General features: G+C 40.0%; 1 protein-coding gene across 5 annotated transcripts in view; it reads left to right on the top strand.

Annotated features, from left to right (window-relative positions):
* Positions 1-1,719: 1,719 nt before the first annotated feature.
* The window catches only part of Atg5 (autophagy related 5), a 105,780-nt gene continuing 81,848 nt past the window's right edge, over positions 1,720-25,651 (top strand). Inside the window, exons 1-3 of one of the 5 annotated variants that reach the window (XM_085691037.2) lie at positions 1,720-1,962; positions 18,506-18,670; positions 22,902-23,029. In XM_085691037.2, coding sequence (XP_085547163.1) covers positions 18,563-18,670; positions 22,902-23,029 — 236 coding nt within the window. In that variant the 5' untranslated portion in view covers positions 1,720-1,962; positions 18,506-18,562. Of the gene's footprint in view, positions 2,015-18,505; positions 18,671-22,901; positions 23,030-25,651 lie in introns of all 5 variants that reach the window. The other 4 variants (XM_048449022.3, XM_048449021.3, XM_048449024.3 and 1 more) reach the window with 4 other exon arrangements.

Below are 25,651 nucleotides of genomic sequence, written 5' to 3'. Positions count from 1 at the left end.
AGTAATAAAAAATGAATTCTGATTTAAGGGATTGAACATATCATCAGAGATGCATCTCAAGTAAAAATGCAGTTTTTGTTTTTTGTTTTTTGTTTTTTTTTTATTGAGACTCCTTAGTAAATGATCTATATTTCTGGGGAGAAAAAAAATCACAGGGTTTTTTGTAAGAATACCAGTCCAAAAATGGAAAGTCACAGTTCTTATCTACTTCACCTTCTCAAAGCATAAATCTCCACAAGATTAAACTCTATTTGTGACTAGCTGAGATAATGCGGGTGTGTCAAACAGGCACTCAGGAGATACTTATTGGCCCAGCCCACTTTTTACCTCTTATACACATGACACACGCAGACATGTTCTAGTTTGTTTCATCAATCAAACAAACAACAACAACAAAAAATATTAGTCTTCCCTGCATAGATAAACTCTCCCAGAATCCATATGTTATGAATTGGAAGACCTAGTGCCAGGAATGGGCAACTTTCTTTTGAGTTGTTGGCCAGGGAGGCCTGAGTCCTGCAAAGCAATACAGGAAACTGCCATTGCTTTTGCTTAACTATCACAAATATATTGAATGGCTCTATAGTTAAAGACACAACATGTTTTGGTTTGGTCACAAGACATAGAGAAATTATGCTAGGACATTTCTGCTGGCTAGCTTTCATAGTACTGGAAGATGCTATACAGAATTGTGAGCCATCAGTAATTTGTGGGCCCTACCTGCAACACTACCGGTGTAACAGTGACAAGTGTGTTATGGAAGCAACCAATTGCTTTTTGGTTGGCCTTGAGGTACACACCACAGAAGGGAACCGACACCTGGTAATGTATACCTAGCCAAAGGTCCATGATTGGGTAGGTGTAGGTCCAGGTAAGAAAGCTCTGCTCTTTTGCTAAAAGGTAACCATTTTATTTCTAAATAGCTATCCTAATATGTGCACTATCACTTCTGATGCCGGTTTAGGTTAAAGAATCTTTTTTTTTTTTCTTTTCTTTTTTTGCCATGGACAGTGGTTATTGCAGAGACTCATTAACAGGTCAAAGTGCTGAGAATAAACGGCTGTTATATGCTCAGTCATAAAAGGGACATCATTTCCGCCAGGGTTTAGGGAATATCACAAAACAGGGGTGTTAATCCCATCCACTGGGTGAAAAAAGAAAGAAAAAAAACTTGGAGTTCTTGCAAGACTTTTGTATAGACTCAGTTTAAGTACTCCTTGGGGGCAAGTTTATTATTTATTTCCAAAGCAATTACGAATAGAATGGGTAGGGAGGATTCAGGGCTTTTACCATCTAAGGCAAAATACAGCCACTAATGCCTACTGTGGTCTTACAAGAGAGGATCTACTGAGCAAATGGATTAGATTTACCTTGAAAGCTAGGTGTGGTGGCTCTGGTTTGCCGTTCCACCACTTAAGCGGCTGCAGAGCCTAAGATACAAGTAAGTTCCAGACCCGCTTGCAGCCACCGTTAGAGACCACTGTCGTGTCTCTTAACCAACAAAACCCTGCCAATCACTCTTAAAAGTAACGTTTTTACGATACTGTTTTGTGAGGAGGAAGAAACTGTTAGCACAGCAGCCCACACCTCAGAATTCCTGCCGGGTCTCAGAAGTCGGGCGCGCGCTGAGCTGTCTGCGCCTGCTCAGAAGCGGCTCAGGCCTAGTGGGGCAGAGCTCGGAGGACGGAGCGCAGGCCACGTGGGTTTCGTGACGTCATCTCCCGGCGCCGAGGGCCACTGGACTAGCGGTGGGCTCCGGGCGCTGTGGGTCGGGAGCGCTTTGGTTCGGAGGGCGGAAGTGCACGCGAGGCTCGCTCTGACCCCGGTGGCGGTGCTCTGTGCGGCTGCGCAGCTTTGGGAGTTCTGCTTTTGCGGCTCTGGAGAACAGTGTGAGTCAGGCAGGCAGAGCCCGACTGAGCGTCTTCCCCGCGGTGGGAAGCCGGAGCAGAGCGGGCACTTCGGGTAGGGCTCCTGTGTGTCCGGGGCGCGGAAGTGAGTGGCGGAAGGTGGCCGGGTGAGGGCAAGCGGCCGGCAGGGGCACACCCGGGGAGATGGCGGGGAGGAGGTGGCGATGGGCGGAGGCGGGGTTGGCTAGACACTGCCCCAAAGCCCTTGGACCACCCTAGCTGTCCCTTTGAGAAGTATGTCAGTTCCTTACTAAGGTAGGAAATGTAGCATGGAGTCGGAAACTCAAGTTAAGAACTTGGATTTCTCGTGAGAGGTATTTAAATCGCAGTTACTTTGGTGCATATCAGTTCTTTTCAAACGTAGTATTTACTCCAAGCTAGTTATCCTCGGTGTCATTCTTTTAGTCTCAGTTTAATAATAGTCCTTAATGCTAACAAAGTCATTCCCTGTTAGAACACTTTCATTTATTTAGTTAGTTTTTTTGGCTTTTTCTCAAAGCCTACTCAGACGTGACGAACCTAAGAAGCTGGAAGACTTAGAGATTTTTTTTTTCTCCCGAAGCATGTAACTTTTTAAAGGAAACGTGTTTTCACTAATTAGATCTCGGGATTTATTAAATAGCAGATGCCTATCTAAAACCATATAGAATTCACCTGATAAGTCTCTTGGGTCTTTGATACCAAATATTTGGTCTGGTAGAAATATTCTGATTTCATTAGACATATTGTTTGAATTGAATTTGATAACTACGATGTTGGCCTTACAGTAGTAGGTGTGAGAGGTGAGAATGTTACACTAAGTTTAAATGTACTTTGAGCCCAGTGTTGTGGCTTATACCTTCAATTCTAGTATTGGGGAGGTGGAGGCAGGAGAATCAGAAGTTAAGTCCAGCCCTGGCTACTCAGTGAGGTTGATGCCATTCTGGAGGTCTTACGACTCTCAAACACACAGACACCACCCCTCCAAAGCCCCAAACAACCTACCATGAGCAGCACAACACCAAACTAACTGGAAAACAGAGCAAAACAAGCTGTGGTGGTTCAAGCTTGTTATCCTTATTCTTGGGAAACTGAGGTAGGAAGGTTGCCTTCAGTTGGAGGCCAGCCTTGGCTATAGAGGATCCCTCTGTCTAAAGAAAAAAAAGGGAGAGAGAGAGAGAGAGAAGAGAAACACACACACACACACACACACACACACACACACACACACACACACATGCACAATATGTCTTTAATCCCAGTACTCAGAATGCTAGTCTGGTTTACATAGTGAGTTCAGACCAGCCAGGGTAATAAAATGTGCTCTTGTCAAGGGGAAGAAAAAGTATATGCTAGGTGATGAAAGGTTCTAGGGAAAGGAAAACCCAGTGAAATGGATGGGTTGGGCAAGGCTGGTGGTGTGCACCCGAGATCTTGGTGGGTGCAGAAAAAGTAGTTGTGTGGAGCTAAAAGTCATGAAGGTGCCATGTGGAAAGGCCATTGTGGTATTTTTATGATTTTCTTTTTTTAAAAAATGCTGCAAGATCCCCAGTAGCTAGTTCCGTTGGAGAAGAATGAGCAGGGAGTGAGGGAGAAGAGGAGTACTCAGATGAGATGAGGCAAGGGCCTGTGTGACTTTGTAAAAGCTTTAGGTTTTTTTTTAAATGTATTTGGGTTTTTTGCCTGCATAAATGTATGTCCATCATAGTTATGCCTAGTGTCCACCAAGGAATCTATAGGACTGGAATTAGCAAAAGTTGTCAACCACCATGTGGGACTAGGACCAAACCCTCGTAACCACTAATCCGTATCTCCAAAACCCTACTCTTTCTTTCTTTCTTTCTTTCTTTCTTTCTTTCTTTCTTTCTTTCTTTCTTTCTTTCTTTCTTTCAGACAGGTCCTATCTGTAGCTCTGACTGGCCTGGAACTCTCCTTGTAGGTCAGGCTTGACTTGAACTCACAGAGATCATGTGTCACTGCTTTCTGAAGGATGGAACTAAACATTATAATTCCCTTTCTCCCTCTCTCCCTTCCTCCTGCCTTCCATCCTGTACAGAGTTTCTCTGTGTAGCCCTGTCTGTCCTGAGACTTGCTCCATAGACTAGGCTAGTTTTGTACTCAGTGATTCACTTCTGCCTCCCAAACTCTGGGATTAAAGATGTTTGCCAACATCACCTAGCTCTAATTTTTACTTCTTATGAGATAAGTTTGAATCAGGGGCAAATTGATCCTGGTTGAGCTTTTGAAATGATCTGATTGCCCTGTTGACTGCAGAAATAAAAGAAAGGTCAGAGTGGCTTAGGTAGGGTGTGGTTGGAATGATTAGATTATAGATTTGCTTCCAAACTGGAATAGTTCGAATAGTTAGGAATGATTGTAAACTGTGTGGGCGGAGCAACAGAAGAATGGATTCTTCTACTACTTACTGTAATGTAGGAGATAGTGTTGGGGAGAAGGAAGGTCTGAGGTCATTTTCAATTGTGCACGCGTCAGTGCCAGTGTGTGGTAAAATACTTGTGAAACAAGCTCAGAAGTCTAAGCTGGAAGTTGTATGAAGTATGTGTAGTGTTTAAAGTCCTTTGAAAGATGTCCTGGGGGCCTTTTCCTTTAGGACAGAGAAAGGCCTAGACAAGAGATAAAGAGCGAAGAAAGAATCTCTTCTCACTCCACACCCCAGAATGGTACAGTTCAGTAAATCTAAATCCCATGGTTGGAATGACTGAACCCCATAGTTCCCCATAGGGGAAACTAGAAATCATGGTCATGAGCTGAGGAAAAGGAAAGAGATTGGGAAATTTGAAGATAGGATTGATTGATGTAGGAAAGTGTGGGGATAAGGGAAGATAAGGGTGAGTGAGACAGGAAAGTGGATTGGAGGAATTTAGGGGCACTAGACATTACCTAAGACTCGTTTGAAGCTGTTTGTAAATTTCAGGAGAGACTAGCCACTGTCTGTGATTATTTTTCTTCTCAGCCTTGGTAATGGAACCGAAGTTCTTTTATGTCTTCCCCAAGTAAGTGCTCTTGTGGCATATTCACCCAGAAGATTGCTTAGACATTAGTTTAAGCCAATAGAAAGTCTTCATTACCCAACTGATGACTATACTGGGTGTTCAGGATCCCCAAAAGCCCTGAGCCTTTCTTAGGGTGAGCTTTTAATCACAAAAATCATGTCCTGCGTTGACATACTTCAGTTAACAAGGACAGTTAGCTAGGAAAACTATGGAAGCCAGAAAGCAAGGGTAGTACATTTATAGACTTTCCCAGGATTATGGACTTTGATGGTTTAGGTCCTTGTTTTAGTTTTGGCAGGTGATGTTGTGTATGTACTGAATTTATTGTACTGAATTTATTGCCTCAGTAGTACTTGCCTTATCAGTCAGTTGTGCTAAATCTTGAGTCTGTGGCCCAGTTACACTCTACCATTGAAATATATACATAGTCTTCTTCTTAATTTTTATATTGAGTAGGTCCCAACCATGTTGCTCAGGCCTTGACTTCACCTTATAGCCTAGGCAGGCTTTGAACTTGTGATCTTCCTGCAATGCTTGGGATTATAGACCTGCTTTGCTAGACCTCAACAGCATTATTTTTTATTATTTTTCATTTTTCACAAACGTATTCTAGTAAGTGTTATGTATTTTAAATAATTCCTAGGTAACTGAGACTTTGTCAACAAAAATAGCCCCAAGTAATAATGGGTTAGCCCTTCCTGGTAGATTATGTTAAAGGAACTATTGATTGTATATCTTGCTGTGTATTTGCTAAGTGACTTTAGAGAAGCACATGATTAGCTTGTTGATTGGGGACTGTGTGTAAAGCACTGCACTCTAGAAATAGAATAGTCAAAAGCAACTGTCCTTAAGAATATGTACAGTGCTGGAGAGATGGCACATAAGAATGATATGGCTCATATCATTAAAAACCAGAGTTCTATTCCCGGCACCCATACAATAACAAATGCCTGTAACTCAGATCTGAGGGATCTGATGACCTCTTCTGGCTTCCACTTATTGTGTGGATGTACTTTTTAATATGTGTTTCTGTATGGGTTCACGCATTCACATGGCAGTGTTTAGGAGTGGGTTTTCTCCTCCTGCCATAAGAGTCTGGGGAATTGAACTCAAAGCATCAGGCTTGGCTGAAAGTACATCTGTCTACCTGGTGAGCAGTCTTAATAGCTCATAAAGTAAAATCTTTTTTTTTAAAAAAAAAAAAAGAAAGGAAAAAGAAAGAAATCTAAAAAAAGAAAGGAAAAGGATTACTTCTAGAAGTTTTCGTCATACTTTGGGATTTCTGTATCTTCAAAATTGAATTAACGGTTATTTAGCATATGCATGCCTTTAATCCCAGCAAGTTTTGTTACAGAGAAACCCTGTTTTCAAAAGCCATGGGTGGATGGATGGATGGATGGATGGATAAATATAGATACAGATAGATTGATTGATTTAGAGAAGCAGTTAGGTGGAAGTGTTTCTTTTTTTTCTTGTTTTGGTTTATTGAGACTGTTTCACTTTGTAACCCTGGCTGTCCAGGAACTTACTATGTAGGCCTGGCTGACCCCTAACACACAGAGGTGTGCCTGCCTCTGCCTCCGGAGCACTGGTGATAAAGGCGCGCACCACCACAACCTGCTGGAAGAGCTTATTAAGTAGCTAGGTCAGTGTGATTGTTCTCTCTTCATTTAGCAAAATTTGCAAATTTTCAGATATGCTAATTATGCTAATTGGGGATAATAAGGTAGACTTGATTTAATTTTTGTCTTCTCTGTCAAGGAACTCTAAGTTTATTGTGGAGATAAGCAAGATACATAACTGAAAATTGAAATGCCTCCTAGTGTGAGATACTGAAACTTAGTCTGGAAGCTGCTTTAGGGGAATATTTCCTAAAACATAGATATTAAGCTAACTATTAAAAGGAGTAGAAGTTGTTTTAGAGAGAATTCTTAGTCTAAAGAGGGTGTGTTCATCAGATTGTTCATAGGAGCATGAAGAAACTACATACCAGGTACGTAGACTGGTCATTGAGCTGCTAAACATGTGATACACTGTGCCTGCATCTGTGCCCTCTGAGTACGGCAATTGCTTTCATTTTACAAATGGAAGATTCAAAGAGGAGGGAGTTTGTTTAGCCATACAACTAATGGGTGAAGTCTGTGTGTGATCTGTACCTACCTGTATTGCCTGCTGTCCACATTTAATGTTCCCTTATTTTTTTTATTCTCCAGTCATTTTTTCCAGTTATTCTTCCTTGGGAATGTATATATCTGTCTCCGATCAGCCCACTACAAACATTGTATGTCCAGCACTCGTGCATGTTATTATACTTCAGTTGCTATATTGCCTCCCAGTTAACCTCTTTACCTCCAGGCTTGCCCTCCATGCCCATCTCTGAGATTCTTGTCCATTTCACCTTTCTCAGAACTCACAGAGTCTCTAGGGCTGCTGGATGGAGTTGATACCCCCACTACTTTTCATGTTTTATGAGCTTGCACAGATTTGACACTAAAGGGCTTGCTTGCATTTTCTAGCATTTGCCATGTGTCGTGTCTGTTACTATATCAGATACCTTCTATGTTTTTCCCTCTGTAACAACTTTGTGACTCAAGTATTAATTTCATTCCACAGGAAAAGGATATTGGGACTTTTGAAGTATCTGGGATGGGGACATCTGTGATCCTGAAGCCCTTCCATGATTAATTCTCACAGAATATTCCCAGGCAGAAGTTTACTAAAATGTTGCACCTGCTGTTTCTGCATTCTCATCTTTACTGATGCGGTGTCTTCTGTTTGAAATATATACAGTCCCTAACGTGCGCTCATCAGAGGCAGTTTCAGCTTTGTGATAATTTTGTGATAAGCAGAAGCAAGGCACAGTTAGGAACTACCTGAAATGTTTTTTGTCTTTTTGAAATAGAGCCTTGCCATGTAGCCCAGGCTGGTCTCATACTCTTGTATGTAGGGCATCTTTAGCTCCATCCTATTGCTGTGATTAAAACACCGTGACTAAAAGCAGCTTAAGGAGGAAAGGGGTTATTTCAGCCATGTGTCCTGAAATCGCAGTCTTTCTTGAAGGGAAGTCATGGCAGGAACCTGGAGTCAGGAATTGAAGCAGAGGCCTTGGAAGAGTGGTGCTTCCTGATTTCCTCCTTTGCTTGCTCAGCCTGCTTTCTTATATCACTTCTACACATCTGCCCAATTGTGTAACTGCCCTAAGTGGAATGAGCCATTCCACATCAATCATTAATCAAGAAAATGTCCTGTAGACATGCCTATAGGCTATGTCTTCATGGAGACATTCTCTAAACTAAAATTCCTTCTTTCCAGATAGGTCTAGGCTTGTGTCAAGTTGAGAAAAACCAACCAGCACAGTAGCCTGGGTTGACCTCAAACTTGGGATTTTTCATTCCAAGTTTTTTTTTTTAATTTTTTTTATTTTTCTTTTTTTAAACTTGGGATTTTTCTACCTCAACCTCCAAAGAAGTGGAGTGTGGCTTCTGGTATGGACTTGGTTCTTTTTAGACACAGGATTTTAGAAAATAATTCAACCTTTCCATCTTAGTTTTATCATGTATATTATAAATGAAAACTTACACACTTGTGTATAGCCAGGGTGAGGTGGTATAAAATACATAGTATTCCTAGAGTTTTAAAACTTGTCTAAGGCTGAGTGATACATGTTTGTGATTCCAGCACTTGGGAGAAAAGCAGGAAGATCAGAAATTCAAGTCATGCCTATGCTGTATAGTGAGTTTGAGTAGTCTGGGGAGACTACAGAAATCTTGTTGCAGCCTGCCTCCACCCATACTATCATTGATGTTTATCCAATCTGATTCTTTCACATCATTTTGTAGTCTCATGTACTCTTTCAAAAATAACTGAAAAGATCCATACAATATCTCTGGGTACCTATTGTGTTCCAGACACTATTCCAAATGTCAGAAATAAATTGATATTTGAAATTCAATCCATTTCCCCAAGGAAATGTATTACTATCTACTGAAGGTGAGGTGTACAGATAAACACCTTTAACACAAGCTTGTCAGGTTTGTAGTAGAGGAGAAGTAAAGGTGCATCCATGGAGGAAAAGGAATGATCTCGAGTCATGCCTAGGAGAAATATCTTTAGAACTGGGTAATGAATGATGTTCCAAGTTGGAAGGCAAAGTCGGAGTGCTGCTTTACAGTGAGGGGCACGCCAGCATATGCAAAGGCATGGAAATGACATTGAAGTGCGTGACACATTCAGTAGATCTGGAAACAGTGACTAATGGTTTTGTTTTGTTTTCCTTTTTCTTTTTATAATACACTGTCTCTCTATGTAACCTTGGCTCTCCTAGAACACACTCTGTAGATTAGACTGGCATGGAACTCAAGAGATCTACCTGCTTTCCCCTCCCAGTTGCTGGAGTTAAAGGCTTCTGCCACTCTGTCCTGCCAATGACTAAGGTTTTAACAGTCGTTTTTGAATTCACCTAGTACGTACCACATAACTTGATCTATCAAGGGATCAGATTTATTGACTATATTTAAATTTTTCATTCAACATTGTATTATGTTTAGTGATATGTGTATGAATACTTGTGCCCAAGGCCAGAGGTGTCAGATCACTGGAACTGGAGTTACAGGCAGTTGTCAGATACCTACGGTTGGTACTGGGAAATGAACTTAGCATATGCTCCTAACTGCTGAGCCATCTCTTTAGCTTGATTTTATAGAAGAGTATTTTAGCAGTGTGTTTGATACAGAGTTTTTAGAAGTTATTTTTCTTTATTGTTGTAATTCCTGTTTGTTTCTATGGTTTTGATTATTTTTAGATCTTCAAACAGTGTGTATGTGTTGAAACTTGGACCCAGAACCTCACGAATACTAACCTTATGTTCACTACTTAGTCACATTCCTAGTCCTCTTTGCCCCCTCACCACTTGCTTTTGAGGTATAGTTTTTCACTGTAGCTCAGGCTCACTTGAAGCTTGTCCTCCTTCCTGTTTCCCATGTGCTGAATTACAGGTGTATGCTGTATATCTTTCTTGATTTGTTCATGGTTCATGTGGTAGTGCTGTCTTCTGTTGTTGAATATTATCTTAAGATGTGTTACATTAGTTTGTGCTATGGAATATTTGTTTTAATGCTGCAAAGATGAGTTGCATTCTTTTATGTTGCATTTGTTTAATTCTGTGAAGTTGTTTTACATTGCCTGTCTAAACTACCTGATTGGTCTAATAAAGAACTGAATGTCCAATAGCTTGGCAGGAAAGGCTGGGCAGGAGTGGCAGGCAGAGAGAATAAATGGGAGGAGAAATCTGGGCAGATCAAGGAGTGAGAAAAGGAGAGAAGGACACCAGGGGCCAGCCACGGAGTAAGAAGTAAAGAAAGATACACCAAATAAAGGAAAAAGCCCAGAGGCAAAAGATGGATGGGATAATTTAATTAAAGAAAATCTGGCTAGATACAAGCCTAGCTAAGTCTGGGCATTTATAAGAAAGAATAAGCCTCTGTGTTATTTATTTGGGAGCCAGGTATCAAACCCCCAAAAGAGCCAAGTAATGAAAAAGAAATAACAGTTTTCCATTTTACAAATGAGAAAAGTTTAGGATCAATAGAAAATGGAATCACCAATTTTCCTTGTATATTTTTTAGACCAGAGACATAAAATTTATTATAGGTTAACTTTGTCCTTTCTTCTTCTAGTACTACTGTTATTAGTTATTTGTATGTCTACATGTGGTTATGTGTACCTCTGTTCCAGTGTCATGTTCTACTTACCTGAGCTGCCTTGGCTCAGATGACTTCTTCCCCAAATACCTGTATATATTGAACAGTGGCTAAACGTGGCCAGCAATGAGGAGGCTTCAGGGAGATTAAAGTTGGAGTTAACATTTGGGCTACAGTTTGAAGCCCTGTCTCAAAAACTAATAACAAAGATGAAGAATTGTGAAGAGGATATGAATGTCTAATTGATCTATTGTTTTATGTACCTACTATAGAATGTTCATAAACATGGCTGGATTGCAGGGTGTTGAAGCCCATGCCTCTCTGGCCATGGTGATGTCTTCCTTTAATCCTTGCCGTCTAGGGCCAGAGGTAGATGGATCTCTGTGAGCTCAAGTAACAAAACAAATCCAAAAGAAGAAAAGATCTGTGTCTGTAGCTGAGTTTGGAGGTGGTTTCCATTCCTCCAAGTCTATCTTGTATTTCTTTTGAGTAGAGACTCAGACATTAAGAGGACAGTGTTGGCCGTTTCTTTATTCTCAACCAGAAAGAAGAATGGAAGAGAATGACATGGAAAGAGCAAGGTGTCACGTGTTCTGACAGCCCAGATAGGTAGAGTAGTCAAGTCCAGGCATGATATTTTGGTTTATGGTGATCATTTGTCTAGAATAGTGTTTTGTCCTCCTACTAGTCAAGGCCATCTTAAGTTTCATTTGTTGTCAGTTATTTTCTACCTGTGTTTTCAGAGATGAATGCTTAGTACTTTATATTTTTCAATTTTCGATGTGCCTATTAGTGTGTCTTAGTTAGGTTTCTATTGTGCTAAAACAAAAAACAGAAGCAACTTGGGGAAGAAAGGATTTGCTGTATCTTACATTTCCAGGTACAAGTTGGTCAGCTAGAGGAAGTCAGGGCAGGAACCTGAAGAGGAACTGAAGCAGAGACCATGAGGAGTGCTGTTTACTGGCTTATTCCTGGCTTTCTCGGTTGCCTTTCTTTTTTGGTTTTTCAAAACAGGGTTTCTCTGTGTACCCACGGCTGTCAGGGAACTCACTCTGTAGACCAGGCTGGCCTCAGACTCAGAGTTCTACCTGTCTCTGCTTCCTAAGAGCTGGGAACAAAGGCATATGGCCCCACCACACCACCTAGCCTCACTTTACTTTTATATGCCCTAGGACCATCTGCCCAGGGACAGTACTGCCCACAGTGGGCTGGACCCTTCCATATCATAAATCAAGAAAACGCCCTACAGACTTGCACACAGGCTAATCTTATAAAGACAGTTTTTCAGTTGAAGTTCTATCTTTCTAATGGCTCTAGCTAGCTTATGTCAGGTTGATGAACAGAATACATAGCAACAATAATCACAAACATGAAAACCTACAAGGAGGTAGGTGCACATCTTTAATCCCAGCAGATATATGCTGATCTCTGTGAGTTCCAGGCCAGCCTGATCTGCATATTGAGCCTTTGTCTCAAAACAAATTAATCACAATCAGGAAAATTTATTTTAAATTTTATTATATTTTTAAAAGTTACTAATAAAAAAAATTCCCAAAGACTATGCAATTCAATGAGCTTCTATACTTTTAATGTAGCCATTGGAAATGAAATCATTGCAACTTTATGTTGAGTTTTATATTTTCACTATTTTATGCACTTAACGCACAACCAAAACCAAAAAATCCCTGACAGAATTAGAACTAGGAAGCAGATAACTTTATATCCTCATTGTGAATGTATGTTCATTGCATTCATTCCTTCTTCATCCCCTTAGTGTCAGCCTTCCTTGTTCTCTTTTGTATGTTACTGCACCTACATGTAAGTATTCTTATACACACATACATACACACACACACATATACACACATGTATTTTACATATGACAGAGAACATGCATTTTGTTTTTTCTTTCTAAGATTGTGTGACCTCACTCAACGTTATATTCTAAGTCCATCCATCTTCCTGCAAATTTTTTTATTTCATTTTTCTTCGAAGCTGAACAATATTCCCTTTTATATATACCAAATTTTCATTTTCCGTTCATGTGCTGGTGGGCAATGAGGTTGATTTCCATTTCTTGCTCTAGTGAATAAAGCAGAAATAAAAATGAGGGTGCAGTACTTTTACGGTAGGGTATGCTCAGAAATGAAATAGGAAGATCATATGCTATTTCTATTTAAAGTTTTTGGGGGACGGGGAGTCTCCAAACTGATTTCCACAATAGCTGTATTAATTTGCACCCCTACCAGCAGTGAATGAGGCTTCCATTCTCTATTCTGCAGCACTTGTTGTGACATTTATTGGTGATAGCCATTCTGTTGGGTGAGGTGATATGTAATTTGAATTTGCAGTTCCCTGATTCTTATAACTGTTGAACGCTTTAAAATAGTTATTGGCTGCTTGCATTTCATTTTTTTTTAAAAAAAAAATAACTGTACTGAGCTCATCTACCCATTTATTAATTGTAAGTTTTACTTTCTTGGTATTTAATTCCTGCAATTCTTTGTAAATTCTGGATATTAGCCACTTGACTGCAGTATAACTGGTAAAAATTTTCTCCCTGTGGGCTGCCTCTTAATTCTGCTGATTATTTCTTTTGCTGTGCAGAACCTTACCTACATGTAGTCCCACCCGTTAACACTTGAGGTTGGCTCCTGTGCTGTTGGTGTTCTGTTCAGAAAGTTCTTGCCTGCACCAGTAGTTTGAAAGGCATCCCTTACATTTTCTTCTAGAAGTGGAAGTATTTCAGGGATTAAATTAAAGTCCTTGATCCATTTTGTATTGATTTTTATACAAGGTGAATGATAAGAATTTAATTTCATTCTTCTGCAAGTACAAACGCAATTTGATGAGCACCATTTGCTGGATATGCTTTCTTTTTTCCTAATGTATGTTTCTGCCTCTTTATCTCAAAAATTAAGGGTACATAGCATTGCCATTCTATTTCTGGGTCCTCCGTTCTGTTCCATTGGTTTTCGTGTCTTTTTGGTTTTTCTGTATAACAACCCTAGCTGTTCTTGAACTGACTCTTGTAGACCAGGCTGACCTCAAACTCACAGAGATCCACCCATCTCTCCCTCCCAGATGCTGGGAGTAAAAACATGCGCCCGACCCTTCCTGTCTATTTTCATGCCTGTACCAGGTTGTCTGTAGCCCTATAGTATAATTTGAGATCCAGTACTGTGTTGTGACTCGTTGGGGTTGCTTTGGCTGTTTGCAATTTTTTGTGTTATCGTATGAATTTTTGCATTGTTTCTTGTGAACTATGATTGGAATTTTGACAGATAAATCTGTAAACTAATTTTAGTAGTATAAATATTTTTATAGTATTATTTCTAACAACCCAGGAGCATGGAATATCTTCCATCATCTTCTGTGATTTTCTTTTTCAGTGTCTTGAATTTTTCGTTGAGGCTCCTGTTAGGTATATTTCTAAACACAACTTTTTGTGAGTTACTTTGAATGGAATATTTTTCCTAATTTCTCTTGAGAACACACTGTTGTGTTTAAATTTCTTTAATATTCATTTAGAGTGTGCAAGTTTGCATGTGTGCATATATATGCCATGTATGCATGTGGAAGTCAGGACAGTCTGTAGACTCAGTTCTCTGCTTCCACCATGTAGCTCCTGGTAATCTAATTCAAGTTATTAAGCTTGGCAGCAAGTGTCTTTACTTGCTGAGCCAGCTAACTAGTCCATAACCAGGTAAATTTATAATTTTATTTACTTAAAATTTTATTTTGCCTTTTTTTTTCTCGAGACAGGGTTTTACTGAAGTTTTGGAGCCTGTCCTGAAACTAGCTTTTCTAGAGCAGACTGGCCTCGAACTCACAGAGATCTACCTGCTTCTGCCTCCTGAGTGCTGGGATTAAAGACATGCGCCACCACCACCTGGCTTAGTTTGCTTTTTAATGTTTATTTCACTTAGGTTTTTAGCATTTGTATGTTTCAGTGTGTGCCTGTGTGGAATTTATGACTCATATTTGTGGGTGCCAGAAGAGACCAAAACAGGGGATTGGATCACTGGAACTGGATTTACAGGCATTTTTAAGGAATCAGTGCTGGGTGCTGGGAAGTGAGCTCAGGTCTGCTGGGAGAACAGTAGGCACTCTGAATTGCCAAGCAATCTCTCCAGTTGTTGCCCTAGTCAAGAAGTGCTGAGGACCTTCCTATTTTCAGCAAATCATTTGAGTGATCTGTACATTTAGAAATTTTTCTTCTGAGTGTAGAATTTAAGCATGCTTGGATTTGAAGTCTCACTGTGGTACTGATGAAATAGGCAATTGTATGTTGCTTGCCTAAAACACTTGTTTATATTTAATAAAAATTAAGACACTGCTAAGTACCAGAGTCCTTATTCTGAACTGACTAGTGCCAATAGTTTGACATTGGGCAGGTCTTTCCCCACTTCTTGCAGTATGCAACGTGAGGATGACTTGGATCTGACTGACCTTTAACTTTTTGATTAATTGATGACAATCCCAATTGGGCACTGAGCAAGGAAGAAAAGGATGAAAATAAGTGTCTTGATGTACCTCAGTGTTAATAATTGATGTCAGGGCTGAAAAGACAGCTCAGTGATAGGAACAGTTGTTCCTTTTGCAGAGGACCTGGGTTCAAAACTTAGCACTCACATTGTGGCTCACAAACCACTTAGATCTCCAGTTTCAGGGTATCTGACATCTACTTCTAGTCTCTTAAGGGCACCCAGCATGCATGTGGCCCACACACATACATATAGACAAAGCATTCATAAATAGAGTAAATATAAAAAGAATTTTAAATTGACATGTGGTGATATTTTGTTTATGCTGTAACAAATAAAACTTGCCTGAAGATAAGAGTATAGCACTAAGCCACTAGTTAGTCAAAGAGGCCAGGCATTTGTGGCACATACCTTTAATCCTAACACTCAGGAGACAAAGGCAGGTGGATTAGTCGGAGTTCAAGGCCACCCTGGGCTACACAAAATTGATCTTTTCTAATAGAGAAACAAAGGTGATAGCAGAAGTTGGGATCACGTGGCTTTAATGCCTGCACTAGGGAGGTAGAGACAGGAGTGATATGATTGGGCAGAGAGAGGCATATTAAGGCGGGAGGAGACAGGAGCTCAGGGCAGTCTGAGGATTTTTAGGGATGGATGCAGTCTGAGGATTTGTAAGGACAGGATTGCCCCTTTGGTCTGAGCATTGGTAAAGGTAAGAACTCTAGTGATTGGCTGCTCTGCTTCTCTGAGCCTTCAGTTTTCACATCCTAATAGGTAACTTTAAGTTTTTATTATTAAGACCAGTTAGAATATGTGCTACATTGATATCTGCCTGGACCCGTAATTTTGGGGGAATTATGTATTTATTTAGGATTTTTCATTATATATCCTAATAAGTTACGAATTAACTGACCATGAAGATTGGGCAAAGGTAGAACATTATTTTGGTAATATTTTGAGCCTTAATATCCAGGTAGCCCTTCTTTGGGTTACTCTAGTAATTATCAGCAGTATGTACGTCGGCATGTATGCATATAGTATTGATATAGGATACTCTTTTTTTATGCTGTGAATCTTTTCCCATTAGATAATAAAGTAGCTGATTTGACCTGTAGCTAGGCAGGACTGAGCCAGGTTGGAAAGCCAAACTGAAAATACAGGGAAAGAGAAGGACAGACACTGGGGAGAAGTCAAGTGCTGGGATTAAAGGTGTGTGCCACCACACCCAACTACTCTTTTTTTATTTTAAGGACTTTAACCTTTTTCTTTTCTCTCCCAAGCCTGCATATATTTTTAACACACCGTAAACCATTTAGAGATTTTCTTCCTCTTTGAATCTCTCTTTACTGTATATCTCTTTTTCTGACCACAGGAGTCTTTCATTTGCTAAGCAGTATGGCCAGGATTAAAGCTGTGGCTTTGACGGCTGATCCAGCCCATTCCTTAGCTTTCTGAGACTCTAGCCTCATGGCGGAAATACTGGCTGGAGCCATGTTTATTGCCACAACTCTATGGTGTTTCAAGGTCCGTGCTGCTACCAGGAAGCGTGCTATAGGCTCTTCATACACACCATTTAAGTGTTTTGTGGCAGAGCCTCTTAAAAGGGCTACAAAGTTTTTGCAGCTTAGGCTGAGTCAGGAAGCCTCTCTTAAATGAGACACATTTGCTCTAGCAAACAGAGCCCACCTGAGAAAATGCTGCTATCAATAAGCCGTGCTTAACTCTTTTCACAAGCTCTCTCAGGTTTTCTGTTGATGCAGTTGTCCACACCTTGGGCACCATTTGTTGACCCAGTTTATCCACCCCTCTCGGTCCTGCAGCTGTTAAGTCTCAAAGAAATCACACAGAAGTCTACATTAGTTATAAACTGATTGACCCACTAGCTCAGACTTCTTATTTGCTAATTCTTATAATTTACATTAGCCCATTATTCTTGTCTGTGCTAGCCATGTGGCTCGGTACCTTATTCAGCGAAGTAGTCACATCTTGCTTCTATGGCTGGCTCACAACTGTGGACTTCATGCTCTTCCCAGAATTCTCCTGTTCTCATTGCCCACCTCTACTTCCTGCCTGGCTACTGGCCAATCAGCATTTATTAAAATACAATTGACAGGGTACAGACCATTTTCCCACAGCACCCGCCCTCATCTTTTATTTGGTTATCGAGTCTTGTACCCACAGAGAAGACCATGCCCATTAGTCAAGCCATCTAATACAATTGGCTGTTGGATCGAATTCCCACAACATACCATAGAGTATGAGCGATGGAAGACCCTGGGATATCTCAGAGGTCACGGATCGAATTCCCACAACATACCATAGAGTATGAGCGATTGAAGACCCTGGGATATCTCAGAGGTCACGGATCAAATTCCCATAACATATCATAGAGTATGAGCAATGGAAGACCCTGGGATATCTCAGAGGTCATGGGAATTTTCCTTCCCTGATACTGAAACTTTTCTCATGTGCAGGGTTAGTGCTAGCTGTCGAGAAGTATTTCACTGGGACAGAAGACTGCTAGTTTACTTTACAGAGTGGGTGAGAGTTGAAGAAAAACAGCTTGCTAGACTGGGGGAGTGCAAGCACAACAGCTAGATGTCCAAGGTTGTAAAAGGGAATATAATTATAACTAGAAGTATTGGTGGGGTCAAATTATGGATCTGATGAAATTTAGAAAGGGGAATCAGCTTCCTGAAGGTTTTTCTTGTGTGAGCAAACATTCTTGTCTTCCAGGCAGGGGCTAGTGTGTCCCAGACTGGCCTCATGAGGCGCACAGGCATGCATGACCACCTGCAGTTCTTGATTAGTGCACACCACCAACTGAGCTCACTTACAGTCCCAAACAAATGTTTGGGTTTTCTTTTCAGGAGGAATAATATTATGAAGGGTAGGAGAGGTCAAATATATTCGATGGGGCAAATGTAATTGTGTTAATGACCTTTTGAAATTGGATTAAGATCATAGGACAGAGGTATAGGGCTCTTTTTTAGGTGAGTGAGCAGACTCTTGGGCTTGAAAGGGTAATAGAAGTATAGTTTCTATTTTGATGTGGTTCTCATTACATATTACTTGAATGCGTAATATTATACACAAAAACACACACTTTCAGAGTGTGTCTTACTGAATAACACAATTGTTTGAAACTCTTCTGCCTCAGCATCTCTAGTGTAGAATTAGAGACATGTACTATCACTCCTGACATCTTTTTTTTTTTCTGTCCTGGAGACCAGGCTGACCTCATATGTAGAAAATTCTGCCTATCTCTGCTTCCTGAATGCTAGAATTAAAGGTGTAGCACACCATCCCCACTCCCACCTTTTCTTTAGGTGAAGATTTTTGGAGTTCATTTTCTGTCTATGAAATCTTTTCATTAATTCTTGTAAGAATCTAACTAATGCTGTTTGTTTTGTTTACAGTTTAACTTTGGTTTAAGAAAGAATTAGCGTATATGTACTGCTCTACTCACTGGAAGAATGACAGATGACAAAGATGTACTTCGAGATGTGTGGTTTGGACGAATTCCAACTTGCTTTACATTGTATCAGGATGAGATAACTGAAAGGGAAGCAGAACCATATTATGTAAGTATATTGGTGGTTGCAAATGAGATCTTTAATTTGTCTGTTGTAAATAAGGTTGTTAGAACCCGAAGCCTGTCACTCAGCATTTTATATGCAACTGGATGCTATTGGAAAGTTAGAAAGAAGACAAGGTGATCACAGATGGTAAAGTACTTAGCAGGTAAGTGAGACTTGAGTCTGCCTCTTCAGGACCCACATAGAAGCTAGTGTGTGCCTGTAATGTCTGCTCTGGGAAGGCAGAAACAGGAGGATTTTTAGGGCTTGCTGGCCAGCCAGGCTAGCCAAACCAGTGATCCCTAGATTGCAGTGTTTCAGTAAGGTGGAGAGTAGCTGGAACACAGTGCTTTAGAACATTTGCTCTTGCCGGGGCCCTGGTTCAGTCTTAACACCCACATGACAGCTCACAACCATCTGCAACTTGGTGCCATGGACTCTGAAACCCTCCTCTGACGCTGGGCACCAGGTGTTCTTATGCTGCATGTACATACATGCAGGCACAGCACTCATGCACATAAAATAAATCTTAAAGTAAAACAAGTTGAAGAGTGATGGAAGAAGACATTTGATATTGACGGTTAGTTTTCACATGTGCGTTTGTGTGCATATTACCAGAAACATCTGAATAAATGAAAGAAATAGGGGCTGGAGAGACAACCGTTTAGGCGTACATGGTACTCTTGCAGAGGACTCCCATTGGCAGCTTACAACCTCCTGTAATTCTATCTCCAGAAGGAACTGATGGCTCTGTCCTTTAGAGGCACCCGCACAAACACATCGACACATGCACATAATTAAAAATAATAACAAATCTTTAAATAAATTCCTGCCAGTCATGCTACTCACAGTACAGACACACACACACACACACACACACACACAGAGTCACTGTAGACAGATGGACACACTTTTTTTGTGTGTGCATGTATTCATCTATATTATATTAGAGTGGAGTCAGTCTCGGACTATATCGATAATAGAGCACAGGCTTAGGATGTCAGTACCTAAAACACACACACACACTTAACACAAACACATATGGTAGTGGAATCATAGGTTATGTGCTGTGTTTGAGTTGGAAGCTATTTTTTAATCATATGTTCAGATGTTTTATTTTATATGTATGGGTGTTTTCCCTCATTTAAGCATACCATATGATTGCAGTGCCTGAGGAAGCCAGAAGAGGGCACCCTAACCTTCTGGAACTAGTTGTGATCTGTCTGTCATGTGAGTGTTGGGAACTGAACCCTCTGCAAGAGAAGCCAGTACTCTCAGCTTCATATTGGATTTTTAAAATATTTAGATGGTTCCAAGCAACTAGTCAGTCAAATATGTTTACACTTGAATGAACTTACAAATGCACATGTACAGATGAAAGTCTACACATGTCCGTTGATCTAATGCTGTATATGACTTAATGACCTAGTGTATTCATAATATGTTATGACCTAGCATTTTTAATAAAATGTTGGGGCTTAGAATGCAGGAGAGTAGTAGAATATCTTCTTGGCATTTAGAGGAACAGCCCTGGATTTGATCACAGCTTCCAAATACCCAAGTGGGGAAAAATATATACACACACATACATGTACATAAACACATACTATCTACCTCAGTCTTCTGAATTCTGGGATTAAAACCATGTGCTACCACATTCACCCTGAATTTTTTGCTTTAAAAACAAATTCCAAGTCTCTTCTGATTTTACTATGCTTTTCCTTATCCACATTTATGTGTCTGTCAATCAGATTAGGTATTCTTCCTGTTTATTGAGTAGCACCCAAAGGCAAAATAGTTGTTTTATAACTGTTTCTAATAAAGTTGACAGTGGCAAAAACTTTGGTGGCTATACACACATACATCACAAACCCTCCTCCACAGACAGATACACCACTACACACACTACAGACACACATGCATGCCCCCACACACATACCACAGGTGCACACAAGCACACAGACACAAGTCAGTGTGTCAGCAAGTCAGTGTGTCAGTGATGAACCAGCAGTTAGAGTGCTTGCTGTTCTCCCAGAGGACCTCACTTCATTTCTGCATTTCTAGCACACATGTCAAATGTGTCACAACCACCTGTGACTCCATCTTGCTGGGATCCTATACCCTCTTCTAGCCTCTGGACACCTGTACATAAATGACAATCATATCACATACACATAAATACAAATAAAATAGAGTTAGTGACTGTGTGAAGGATTATATTACAGGTTATAAATTTGTAATGTTTTGTTTTGGTCTCACTAGTGCTAGGAATAAAGATGTATATATTCTTCACCACTATGCCCAGTGCTGAAATTCTTTTTCTAAATTTTTTTTTCATTTTATTTTGTGTGCCTGAGTGCACCAAAATATATGTGGACCACTTGTGTGCAAGAGGCCTTGGAGATCAGGAAATGGTGTCCTACACTCTTAAACTGGAATTACAGGGAGTTGTCAGCCACCATGTGGGTCTTGGGAACCAAACCCAGGTATTCTGCAAGGGCAATAAAGCACTCTTAACCACTGAGTCATTCTCTGCTCCTTGGGGAAACAATCCTTTAAAAGATACAAGGTCTCGTGTAACCTAGTTAGCCTAGAACATGGTGTGTAGCAGAGGGTGATGATTCCACACAGCCTCCTGATTCCTTTTCTTTCACCCCTAAGTGGTAGGCCTGAGCCCCCATACCAGGTGCTTTTTTCCTTTCCTTTCTCTTTCTCTTTCTCTTTCTCTTTCTCTTTCTCTTTCCCTTTCCCTTTCCCTTTCCCTTTCCCTTTCCCTTTCCCTTTCCCTTTCCCTTTCCCTTTCTCCTCTTCCCTTTCCCTCTTTCTTTCTTTGGAGATAAGGTCTCACTGTAAAGCTTCAGGCTGGCTTTGAACTCAAAGAGATTCTCCTACCTCTGCCTCTTGAGTGATGGAATTAAAGTGGGTGCTACCGTGCCTGGCCCAATTGCAAATTCTTGAGCCAGTCTGAGCCTTAGATGGTAGTGTGTGCTCTTTAGAATCAGCAGCTGAGACCCTTGCCCTCTAGTTTCGGTCTGTCTTCCTTCTTACCAACTCTGTAGGTTGATACTGTTTTCTGCAGAATAAACTATTACTGTGCAATAGTTGAATAGTCATTTTAAATTGAAATTCTCTCCCTGTCTCTTTTGAGACAGAGTGTCTCTGTGTAGTCCTAGCTGTCCTGGTTCTTGCTGAGTAGACCAGATTGACCTCAGACTCAGAGATCCGTCTGCCTCTGTCTCCTGAATGCTAGGACAATTTGTGTGCGCCACCAATGCCTGGCTGAAATTCTAATTTTATTTTGGTGAAATAAAATATCCTGACAAAAGCAACTTAGAAAATAAAGGATTTGTCTTGTAATTAAAAATTCATAATTAATTATACAGTCCATTATTGTTGGGAAGTCAAGGCTTCAGAAGTTAAAGTATCTAGTTACATACAGTCAAGAACAGACAGAAATGAATGCATGCGTGCTTACTAATTTCACCATCTTTACTCTTAAACAGTCCAGAGCCTAAACCCAGAGAACAGTGTCTCCCACAGTGAGTTGGGTTGTCCCACAGTGGTTCACAAAGTCAAGGCAAAAATCACCCATAACCTTAGCCACAGGCCAACTGTATGTAGACAATTCCACATTGAGGCTGTCCTGCCAAATGGTTCTAGATTGTGTTGAGTTGACAATTAAAGCCAACAATCACACAAATGTGCTTTACTATGTGGTTAGTTAACCATACCTTTTTGATTTTTTTATGTCCCTCAGTGTACCACCTGTATTGGCTCTATAATTCTTGAAAAAGTCTAGTTTATCTTTGTGTTTTATTAATGATGTTATTAAAGTATTATAAATATGGTATTTTAATATATTAAACATTAAGTTCTTTATAAAAGGTGATGTGAATCGTTTAATATTTAAGACAAATTTGATAGAAATACTTAATATCTTAATTAGTATGACCTGTAATTATGTAAAGTGGTAAAGAAAAATTGGAGATGTGTGTCAATTATAAGCATTTATGCCCTAAGCTCTACTTAAAAATTATAACCTAGTTAGAAACATTCACTGTTTTAAACTCTAGTTTTTCATTTTCTATACAAAGCAGATGGCTTGGGATTGAAGTAGTCCAAAATAATGCAAAGAACACAACTGTTTTCCTTAAAATTAACAAACTTACTTAATATATGTCTTAGTTTTGGAACAATAATGAGTAAGTAAATATGGCTTTACAAATTTTCATTTCAGTTGCTTTTGCCAAGAGTCAGTTATCTGACGTTGGTAACTGATAAAGTGAAAAAGCACTTTCAAAAGGCTATGAGACAAGAAGATGTCAGTGAGATATGGTTTGAATATGAAGGCACACCCCTGAAATGGTGAGTGAATTTTTCTTCATTATTAAACAGTAAGTATATGCTAGCTTTAAGAAGATATAGTGCCCCGGAACAGTTGTTAAAAGTTCTACAAAGAAAGAAATGAAGCAAGGATGATAACCAACACCTGTGATCACCACATTCAAGAGACTGAAGCAGGAGATTACAATTTGAGGCTGCCCTGGTCAATATATCAAGTACCAGGAAAGCCAAGGCCATATAGCAAAACCCTTTCTCAAACAAAACAAAACAGAAAAGAAATTTCTAGTCTAGCTGAGAAGTGGAGGTTAACCCATTATACAATATTTTATAGACAATAATCTGCCTTGTCTGTCATGTTCCAAACCCTGAATTTAGTCTCTTAACACCTCAGAAACCAGGCATGGTGAGGCACATCTGTACTCCCAACACTCACAGGTAGAGGCTAGACGATCAGAAGTTTATCATCTGGCTACATGATGAGTTTGACCTGATCTACATGAGACCCTATCCGTGTCCCAACTCACCCCCATCCCCAAGCGGGGGGGGGGGGAGGGGGATTCTGACTTTCTCCAGTATTCAAATACTGAGGTTTGAGCGACATTTCTCATATAAACCATCATAGAAAGCAAAAAAAAAATTCTACTGTCTGCTTATATCCATGGGTGATTGGATAACAGATTAATGTATTGTCTCTTACTTAAAAAAAAAAGGAGATTTTTGTTTTTAATTATGTGTGTGAACGTATGTTTGTGGGCATACACATATGAGTGTAGGTGCCCATGGAAGACAGTGAAGGCATGAGATACCCTGAAACAGAAGTTACAGGTTGTGAGCTACCCCATACAGATGCTGGGACCTGATCTTGGGTCCTCTTCAAGATCAGTTTTGTTTTGTTAATTTTTATAGGTGTATTTTATTTATGTGTATGAGTGTTTTACCTACATGTATTTGTGTGCCTTGTGCATGCCTGATATCCACAGAGTGAACAGGGCGTTGAATCCCATGGAACCAAAGTTACAGATGTTATGTGGGTCCTGGGAATCGAACCTGGGTCCTGTACAAGACAAGCTTTATACCACTGTGCCATCTTTTCAACCCCTAATGTGTGTTCCTAACTGCTGAGCTATCTCTCCAGCTCCACATCCTGGCTATTATGTTTTTAAGATTCTTGAGAACAGTCCTAAATTTCAGCTTTTCCGTGTGCAGATTAGGTTTTGACATTTTCTGTTATTAAGAGTTTTATTTATTGTGCTTCCAAAGTATTTAAAATAGAGAAGTTATGAGCCAAAGGCTGTGGAGTAGGTCAGGATAATCTGGGTCCTATATTCAAATACTCCGATGTGTATGCAGTTGATTGCAGAAAGAAGATGACTTAAATGGAATATGAAAAATACAAATAGTTTAAAATACTTGCTCTCAGTCCAGGAATATTAAAATGAAGAGGCATTGAAAGAGACTTAGAAGGCTGGGGAGATGGCTCAGGGGTTAAGAGCACTGACTTGCGCAATCCTGAGTTCATTTCCCAGCAACCACATGGTAACTCGAAACCATCTATAGTGGGATCTGATGCCCTCTTCTGGCATTAAGTTGTATGTGCAAATAGAGCACTCATATACAATAAATAAATAAATAAATAGGTAGATAAATAAATTTTTTAAGGAGTAAGATTTAGGAAATAAAAGGGAATTATTTAGGTATAAATAACCTTATTGTGCACCTGGCTTAAATCTGAGGACAACTTAACTTGGAAAGAGCAAACTCCTGGGATTTATCTTATATCTTTTTTTTTAAGGTTGATATATTAATAAGATGTGTCTACTAGATATGACATCAATAATGTTTAATGTTTGGACCAATTTCTTCTTTACTGCAGAACAGTGACGTGTCTTAAATATACCATCTTCCTCCATTTGGTGTTTATCCCTTGAAAAAGTTCCCCCCACCATGCACACACATACAGACACACACACACGTCATTGAGGGCTGAACATTCTAGTCTTGGGTTTTCTCTGCAATTGCTCTTCCACTAGGCTTCATTCTCACCCCTCTGGAAAGTCCTTCCCCCCCTTCCCCAATCAGGGTCTTTTCTGTAGCCCAGGCCAGTAGGAGACTCACTCTGTATTCCAGTCTGTGTCAAATAATTGCTGTTTTGGGCTGGAGAGATGGCTTGGCAGTTAAGAGCACTGACTGCTCTTTCAGAGGACCCGGATTCAATTCCCAGCAGTCACTTGGAAGCTCATAAGTGATTGTAAATTCAGTTCCAGGGCAATCTGTCACCTTCACACCATTGCACATAAAATAAAGTTAAATGGCATCATAAAAATTTTTTTAAAAAAAATCAAGGCTGTTTCTTTCTTTGGCCTTGAAGCTACTACTGGTGTGAGAGCTTCAGTTCACGACCTTTTGTGCCATAACTGTTGACATTCTACTTAATATTTTCTCCTATTTTATTCTTTAATTTCCTAGTTGCTTATTTTAACTTGCCCAAATCATAATAAAAAGCTATTGAAGAAAAGTGTTAGATGCACTGAATGCTCAATAAGCTAAAATGATACAAGCCCAGCACGATTTTGCATGCCTTTAATCCCAGCACTCAGGAGGCAGAGGATGAGATAAATAAATTTTTTAAGGAGTAAGATTTAG

This window comes from Myodes glareolus, chromosome 1, assembly GCF_982192425.1.
Source record: "Myodes glareolus chromosome 1, mMyoGla1.1, whole genome shotgun sequence".
NCBI lineage: Eukaryota > Metazoa > Chordata > Mammalia > Rodentia > Cricetidae > Myodes > Myodes glareolus.
This window is presented reverse-complemented; position numbering and strand designations above follow the sequence as displayed.